The sequence below is a fragment of the Rattus norvegicus genome, chromosome 1 (genome assembly GCF_036323735.1).
Source record: "Rattus norvegicus strain BN/NHsdMcwi chromosome 1, GRCr8, whole genome shotgun sequence".
NCBI lineage: Eukaryota > Metazoa > Chordata > Mammalia > Rodentia > Muridae > Rattus > Rattus norvegicus.
This window is the reverse complement of record NC_086019.1, coordinates 246693852-246703366: the sequence shown is the minus strand read 5'-3', so window position 1 is coordinate 246703366 and position 9515 is coordinate 246693852. Positions and strand designations below refer to the sequence as shown.

The following is a 9515-nucleotide window of genomic DNA, read 5'->3' as shown; positions in this document are numbered from 1 at the left end:
GGGTCTTCAGACTTGAATGAAAAGGGCAACAGGAGGAACCGGTTCCTCCCCAGAACTGCCACTTTACATGCTCTGTTATCATTATACGGAACAACATGATATATTGAGAATCTAGTGTTTTGGTTTTAGCCTGAATTGTAAGGAAACACTGAACAAAGGCAACTCAATCAAAAGATCTTATTTTTGAGAACATAAAGAAGATAAATTTCTGTGAATTACCAGTGCTATAGCTAAACCACAGTAAGAACTCAAATTTAGATATACATAGGTACATGAGATTGGGAGACTGTTACAGAGAATAGGGAAGTGCAGATATATGTGAGCAGTGACTCCAGAAACTGGAAAATGCAATGTGTATATTTCTTGAATCTTGAGGAGTGTAGGAGTTATTTTAAGGGAGAAAATACAATACATCCGGAGCCAGGCAATTTGATCTCTTTATTTATTTATTTATTTATTTATTTATTTATTTATTTTTTTGGTTCTTTTTTTCGGAGCTGGGGACCGAACCCAGGGCCTTGCGCTTCCTAGGTAAGCGCTCTACCACTGAGCTAAATCCCCAGCCAATTTGATCTCTTTAGAGAGGAATGAAGCACAGCTCATAAAATGGTGGCAGAGAGGCAAATCCATTGAAAACTGGAGTTGTATCGATATCCTTTGGGTGAAGTACAGATTTCAGCTTAAAGTTTTGTAAAATCGTGGTCAGGAATAAAAATAACTCCATGCGGGCTAGGCCCTCTCCTGCACACATCCGTTTTCCTAGGAGGAAAATGCCAAAAAAGGTAATTATTCCTTGTACACGGTGTTGACCTGAGATGTACTGCACTGGTACAAAAAATACAAGGGAATAACAGTAACTACTGAGTTAAAGCATACATTTTTTTAGATTAATGGATGGCTAAAGGAAAAACATTTTAGACAAAAAGAGTCATTTTTCAAACTAACATATGATATCAAAGAATACATCATTCAAAAGTACTAGTCACCTAGATAGATGTTATGATCTTACCTATATTCAAAGCAAGAGGAAAGTTGTGGAGGGGGAGGTTTTTAATTTTTCATAAAGAACATAAAACTAAGGTAGCACACACACTACAGAAATGTACTTTATATCCACTGTTCATACCCTGAATTTGGGAGAGGGGAACCCTGAGGCCACTGCAGGGCATGATGGCATATCTACAATATTTTCATCAAACTAAGGTGATCTGAAAATTTTTCAAAAGAGAGAAAATGTCCTCTTCAATTGGTTAACAAACTTCAAAGAAATGATCTCCATTTTCTTTTGAATATTATTTGTGACCTATACCCTTTGAGTAAGTTAGACATTTTAATGAGAATGCTGCTCTATGTTTTGTACAAAATGTAATGTGTGAAAGAGCAAGGTATGAACTTTTCCCAGTATCCCTCTGGCCTAGGGATATGTGATAATCTCACATGCATTAACTATACTGTATTGGCATGAAGTAATCACTCCTCTGTTTCCTGTATATGTTTTAGGCCCCTTGGTGCTTTTCTATGTTTTAGGAGACATAGCTTATTATCCAGTCTGGAGGTGAGTAAGAGCAAAGAAGGAATTTAATTTTGAAGAAGTCTCCATTTTCATGGGGAGTAAGTAAAATGTAAGTGAAGTTTAGTTTCTAGAATGGTGTCCTTGGTATTTCTGTAATTTACCTAAAAGAAGAAAGCAAATTCCCTATACTCTAGGTTTCTCAATTTATGAACAACTTATAAACAATCAAAACACTCATTTTCATACCCTGATAAAGAAGGTGGTCATATCCAGGACAGTGCATACACAATGAAAATTATGCTCCTTATCATGCAGATGCAAGCTATCAGCACATGTAGAGTCACACTCTAAGTCCCCACGGTTCTGCATGTCACTGGAACCATGGAAATGAGTTTCTATTACCTGCTGAGAAAGGCATGAAATAGTCACTTTTCTTAAACTTTCCATTCCCATCTAAAAAGTGGCCAGGGTCAAATATCTCTGGGTCGGGGAATTCCTTGCTGTCATGCAGCACTGATGAGAGTGATGTTATTATTGTTGTTCCCTGTAATGACACACAGAAGAGTAACAAACAAGCAAGTTACAAAAATTCATGACTTATAAGGAAAATAGTAAATAACATAGTTCAATCTTCTGGTCCATAGGTAAGATTAAGTTTAAAGAATATCGGGTATATTTATGACAGAGAAAGCATAGGAAGAGTATGAGAACTGTGACAGTGATGTTACTAAAGTGCCTTCAGATCAATTTTAGGTCAGTACTTCAGTAGTGAAATCATCATCTCTAGCAGAATTTTAAGCAAGCAACATGGCTGCTTGGGCAAGAGATCATATCCAAACTCCTTTTAGATCTGTGTGACCTGGCTATAATACAGATATGCCTTAAATTCCAGGAGACAAAGGCAAACAAACCTCTGAGTTCAAGACCAGTATTGCATAGAGAAAGTTTCAGTTAAACCAAAGCATAGGTCCAGGAATGGTAGCATACACCCTTAATCCCAGCACTCAGGAGACAGAGACATATAAATCTCTGAGTTCCATTTAATTAGTTGCATTAGTTCAGTGACCTAAAAGACAGGAGAAAGGAGTGGAGTTCATGGTAGTTCATTTTGTGGAGTTCAGCAGCAGTTTTTATCAGGGGCAGATTTACAGAGACAGGTTTCAAGGAGAACAAGTTAGACACAAGTAAAGTCAGAATGACTCAGACAATATAAAGAGTCAAAAGATTAGAATAGATTGCCAGAGTTAGTTTGATTGGGTGAGAATCTGAGAGAAGTCAGATTGAATCAGTCAGCTTGGAGAGAAGTTTGGGCCAAAAGAACTGAGTTAAACCAGCCAACCAGAGTTCAAAAAGAACAAGAAAGGATGTGCTTATTTAGCATTAAACCTAGATGACAACTTCATCAGGTGAATAAAATTTACCCTTACAAAGTTCATATCAAAAACATTATTCATCACAACCAGACTGGTTAAATCCAGAAATGCTTGGATGACCCTACCCAAAAGAAGAGAACACTTCTCATACTCATGAGAAAAACGTATACTTACTTAGGTCATACAGCTCAAAGATACAAATGCTACATATTTTCTCTACCTTAGGAGTCATGGTTAAAATATTTGTGTGTTTTAGGCTTTTTAACTTAGGGTATATGTTGGGACTAGATAGCTAAATGCAGGTGATTGTCAGTGGAAACGCATGGGGGTAGTAGAATACATGTTAAATGAAAGTAGAAAGGACAGTACTGGGGGCAGGATTTAAAGAGGTAGTAAAGTTATATGAAAGGGAAAGTTGGCAAAAAAATGAAGGCTTAAACAAAATGTGATGTATGTAAGAAGTTATGTAGAAACCTACATAGCATTCCCAATGGGAAACTCACAGTCCAAGGAAAAAATATGTAATAAAGGGGTATAATTGAATGTGTATATTATCAAAGAACAGGGCAAGTATGATAGAAGTGATAAGTTTAAGCATGGATAGAGAAATAAGGAAAAGAAAAAAATGAGGGTTAAGGATTCAATCATATCCTCAATCCTCAGGGAATACCATGAAAGAATGGGGAGAAAAAATGTAGGAATCAAAGGTAAAGTGTGACTGAGAAGACTGGAGCACACAGCACAGATGTGCAGCAGAGAAAAGGAAAGCTTACCTTGGGTATTAGGTAGTTCCTGAACTTAATGTCACAGGTCACCGCATGTGGCAGGTTGGTAGGAATGAGGTCAATGAACCTCTGGACCTCATGAATCATGGCATCTGTGTAGGGCATGCGGCTCCTGTCCTGCATGCAAGGGCTGCGATGTTTGCCAACCACACGATCAATCTCTTCCTGGACTTTAGCTGGTTGGTCACAGTAGAAGTGTTGAAATGGGAAAGAAGTAAATTGTTTATCACAATGCATGACTACATGATGCACAAAAGTAGCATTACAAATGCATTTTATATCCAGGAGTACATTAAGGCATGCAGATATGCTATATATAGATGCATATCACTATCTCACTAATAGCTGTTAAAATACATCACTATGTATTATTATAATAACAAGAACAAAAGGATTAAGTAAATACTTCAAGTAGCATAACAACATAAATAACCGTCATATCATAGTCTGAAAAAGATAATTAGAAATCAAACATTGAATTTTTGTCAAAAATATATCTTAAAATATCTTTAGTTTGTGTGTGTGTGTGTGTGTGTGTGTGTGTGAGAGAGAGAGAGAGAGAGATAGAGAGAGAGAGAGAGAGAGAGAAATTTGGTGGGATATAATGTTCATAATAGGTCACCGTCAAAGTCAACAAGTGCTTCTGAAGTATAAACATATTTGTCAATAATTAATGTTTGCTATGCAGCCAATTACATAAAATATCTTCTGTTGTGAAAAATGAAAAACATGAATTACAGTTATATTCCATATGCTAAAAGACAGCTTCAAAAAGACAACACAAGCATCACACTTTCTGTTACTTCATGAACAATGTGTTTGATTTCAGAATTTAGTTATTCCAATTTTCACTGTGAGATTCATTGACAGTATATAAATATGATTATCCATCATGAAAAATTTGATCATCTTCTACTAGTACTAGTCATTTATATTTAGTTTGCAATATTCCATTTTATGAGTTTAAAATTGTATCTAAGTATTTAAATTCATAGCTCTTGAAATAAAAGCTCAGTTGATGTAGGCATCAGACCACATATTACTTCTCCTTTTTCCCTCATCTTTGTTCATGCATGCAGGATCCACATGGTAAAGACAGAATAGAGATCTCTATAGGTCATGTGTCCAGAAACCTAGCCTTTATCTTATCTTTCTATGTGGGCTGTTCTGATTCCTGGAGCCCATGACTTCCTTGACCCTGATTCAGAGAAGTAGATAAAAATATTCTCAGGTGTTTCATTAAGAAAAGACACATTTCTACGAATACTGGAGTCCAGGCTTACATTTTTGCTTAGCAGTCTCAAGGCAAGTGTTTACATGTGACTCAGGGGTCTTTCTAGAGGATGTCATGCTTATATTTAGTCTGATGTTCTGAAACTCTGTGACTGTTTCTTGGATTAGTGGTTTCATTCTCTTCACATTGCAGAGTATTTAGAATGGTTTATTAAGGTGATAGATAACACACACACACACACACACACACACACACACACAGTTACTAACTTAACTAAGAGGTAGATCTTGCCCCTAAAATTCACAAGCAAATTAGAGAAAGGTGCTCTGATCCTCTCAATTCTGGAACTGGAACATGGTCACTCTTCCCCTTTCATCCCTGTAGATTGCTCTTTCTCTGTCAGCCACTAAAGATCTTTGAATACAGGGCTACTTAGGCTGACTCTTTAAAAGCAACTCTGTCTTCTTCCATGGGGGACACTTAGTCACTGCAGGACTGTGGGTAGAAAGGGAGCCCAAGCAAGAAGAGACCCCTTTTATAAACCTTTTATAGCCCTATGTTGGCTCCTTATTGTTTTCAATCGACATCCATACTGTAACTGTAGAAATGTAGTTTACATGTTCATCTGATATCTATGTTACAGTGTCATCTTCCCTGCCCCATTTTTCTTTGTTCCTCATTACACTGTTGTATTTAAGTATTTTTGTGAAGCTCTTAATCATGTGACATTTTCCATTTCTCCTACCCTTTAATTATTAATTATTATTCATATTTTTGCTAGAGTCACTTTAATGTAAATTACATAAAATTGAGAGGTGAACTTCATATATGCTAAAATATTGAATGTATTTAAAAGTAACTTTTGGGTTGGCACAATCAGATGCTTTCTCCAGGGTACACACTCCCCTTTAAGAGGAAACAGAGGGAACCACGTCCCCTTTGGAAGAAATTAAGACAGTTCTTATGGATGCTCTATTTACTCTGATGACAATAATATAAGAAAAACGTCTGTCGCACTTTGTTATTTCCTTTTTTCTATCTCCAGATGTTAGACTAATGAAAGCATTAAAACTGCATACTTACCACATGTGCAATAGTAACATTTAAAGCTCTCTGGCTACATAAGTGTCATAGGGAAACTTTTGTTCTATCCAGTAATATATTTTTTTCTTAAATTTTAAGTATACAGACCTATTCAGAAGCATGATAGATAACTTAATAAATACTGTAAAATAATAATAGTAGAATAACTTTTCTATAATAATATTTTTAAAATAAATGCTGCTGGTACAACTGGAATAAGTGTGAGCAATATAGGTTGCATGGAAATGGATATTTGAAATAATAACATTCCTTTTTCTATAACTATTGCCTTATATGGAAATAACTTTCTAATGAATTTATTATTTTTACTCCTTCTCAGAGTAGACATTATCTCAGATAAGCTCAGAAATTCCAGAATTCATGCTTATTTCAGTGAAGTAAGTTTTCACCTCTGTATACCTCAAAATTAGGTTTATTAGAAACAAAGAAGGTAAGTACAAAAAGTTGCCTGCTCTGAAAACCTAATTTGGGGACAAAAAATGTATAGGCAAAGCAAGCCAAAGAAGGCTGTAAGTGCCTTTCCCAGATTATCTCCAAAAGAACCCAGACACTTAACAGCATTCTTTTCCTATGTGGACAGTCTCTTCATTCCTCTCATTCATCCTACACTTTCTGGCCAGTAGCACAAAAAGTCAAGGGCAGACTTTTCTAAGAATAATACACAGGACATCAACAACGTCTTCCCAGCATACAATGAGAATGCCAAGGTTCACCACCTGTGTCCTTACCTGTGACTTCTGGACACTTCAGCAGGAGCAACAGAGCATATCTCAGTGTTGTGCTTGTTGTCTCTGTCCCAGCACCAAACAAATCAGTCACAGTGATTGATAAGTTTTCAAGTGTAAATTCCGAATGTGGATTGTGATTTTCCTAAGAATTGGTTGATGTAATTTTCTGGTAAATTGTTTACAAGCACCTATGATAACAATGATTCTACAATATCACCCCATTTTCTGCATGGTTACCAACACAGAACTGAAAATATAGTGCCAGAAGAAATTAGCACAACATTGCAGAGACTAATACAGAGGATCTAAATTTCATTCCGTACACTCATATATTTTTGCTTGAATTCAGAGATACTCTACATCTAAATTTGTATGATAAAAATTAGCATCAAGACTTAAAAGGATGTAAACAAGATTGTTGTTCATTCATTAAAAACAAAAATCCATATGCTAAATATAGTGAGAAAAAAATCAAAGGCATTTGACTCTAACAATATGGGGGGTCTCTGTTATGCTACAACTGGTCTATAATCCAAACTGCTTGCACTGTAGTAAAATAAACCAGTTCTTTCTTTAAGGTATTTGTACTACCCTTAAATCAATAGGATTGAGAAAGTGGTTACACACTGTTCAAGATGTTACAAGCTTATATTACACATTTGTTATTCATTGCTTTGTTCACAACTTTATGGACTCAATATTGCTGCAAATTTGCACCAAAGTTGAACTTGTAAAAAGTATAAAAGTTCAAATATCTAGAAGGAATGGGGAAAAAATAGTCTCACAATGTGAAAATACCATGGCTCCATTCCATAAGCGAGTTCACTAGTAACATGTCATGTATAGGGAAGAATAATTAGACCATATAAACTGAGGAGAGAATAGGTCATGAAGACAGGGGAAATACACACAAATAGCTCTACTAGGATGAAGGAGAGAGTATTTATAACATAATTATGAAAACGATGAATAAAGCTTAGCAGATAGCATACGGTAGGGATTTCATCATATTATATCTATGGATATTTAGTCAGGATATGATTATTCATATATCCTAATTTAAAAATAAGTAACACTACAGTGTTTGATATTATGTAATAACACTATTAACACAATTTAAATCACCTTATCTATGTTAGTATCTGTGAAAAATACACATCTCCCTTTCTCACATTACTTCAGGTACTTTTGTTTCCTGAAATTCATTTTATCTTATCGTTCTGGTGGATCCTTCCGAAAAATCATGAGAAGTCATATATTGTCTTTTTTCTTATTTTACTAGCCCTAGTACAGTGGTCCAGACCATGGGAATCGTCTGGGAAAGACTAGTAAAAGCATGTATTCTTCAATTCTAATTCTTTATTTCAGACAACAAAGTACGGCATGAAAGACAGCAAATCATAACCTGCACCTGCACTTATGAATAAATTTTTACAAATCTATGTCACATCCTGTTGTCCATTTTTTAATAGAAAGATGGCACTAAATGATTGTGGCCATATGTTCTTTCTATGGAAAATAAGTATTCATGAGCTGACCCTACACAGAAAAATGTTTACAAGTCTATGCTCTAGCACAGTCATACTGATTGGTCTCTTTGAAAATTTCAGACCAATTCCTCTTATGAATATCAATGAAAAATTACTCAATAAATATCTTACAAAACAAATCCAGGAACACATTAAAATGATCATACATCATGATAAAGTAGGCTTCATCACAGGGATGCAGGGATGGTTCATTATACAGAAATTCATCAAGATTATTCACCAAATAAACAAATTCAAAGAAAAAGCCACATGATCATCTCATTAGATGCTGAAAACGCGTTTGATAAAATCCAACATCCCTTCATGTTAAAAGTCTTGGAAAGATCAGAAACTCAAGGCCCATACCTGAACATAGTAAAAGCACTATACAACAAACCAGTAGACAACATCAAACTAAATGGAGAGAAACTTTAAATAATCCCACTAAAATCAGGAACTAGACAAGGCTGCCCAATCTCCCCCTTCTTATTCAATGTAGTACTCAAATTATACCTAGAGCAATTGGAAAAAAATGAGGCAAAGAGGATATAGTTAGAAAAGAAGAACTCAAAATATCACTATTTGCAGATGATATGACAGTATATTTAAATAAGCCCAAAAGATCTACCAGAGAAATCCTCAATGTGGTAAATGGCAGCAAAGTGGCTGGGTATAAAACTAACTCAAACAAATGAGTGGCCTTCCTCTACACAAAGGAAAAACAGGCTGAGAAAGAAATTAGGGAAATGACACCCTTCATAATAGTCACAATTAATATAAAATACCTCTGTGGAACTCTCATCAAGGAAGCAAAATATCTGTATGACAAGAACTTCAAGTCTCTGAAGAAAGACCTCAGAAGATGGAAAGATCTCCCCTGCTCAAGGATTGGCAGGATTGATATTGTAAAATTGGCCATCTTGCCAAAAGCAATCTACAAATTCAGTGCAATTCCCATCAAAATTCCAACTCAATTCTTCATAGAATTAGAAAGAGAAACTTGCAAATTCATTTGGAATAACAAAAAAACCCAGGGAAGCAAAAACTATTCTCAACAATAAAAGAACTTCTGGGTTAATCATAGTCCCTGACCTCAAGATGTATTACAGAGTAATAGTGATAAAATCTGTTTGGTTTTGGGACAGAGATAGACTGGTAGATCAATGGTATAGAAATGAAGAGTCTGAAATGAACATACACACCTACAGTCATTTGATCTTTGACATAGGAGCTAAAAACAGCCAATGGA

General features: G+C 35.5%; 1 protein-coding gene across 4 annotated transcripts in view; it reads right to left on the bottom strand.

Moving 5' to 3' along the window:
• Window positions 1-419: 419 nt before the first annotated feature.
• The window catches only part of LOC120093077 (cytochrome P450 2C6), a 38288-nt gene continuing 29192 nt past the window's right edge, over window positions 420-9515 (bottom strand). For 3 of the 4 annotated variants that reach the window (XM_039101411.2, XM_008759615.4, XM_039101415.2), the window contains 4 exons: window positions 6738-6879; window positions 3660-3847; window positions 1916-2057; window positions 420-759 (listed from right to left, as the gene is read on the bottom strand). In XM_039101411.2, coding sequence (XP_038957339.1) covers window positions 578-759; window positions 1916-2057; window positions 3660-3847; window positions 6738-6879 — 654 coding nt within the window. In that variant the 3' untranslated portion in view covers window positions 420-577. Of the gene's footprint in view, window positions 760-1759; window positions 2058-3659; window positions 3848-6737; window positions 6880-9515 lie in introns of all 4 variants that reach the window. The other variant, XM_039101413.2, reaches the window with a different exon arrangement.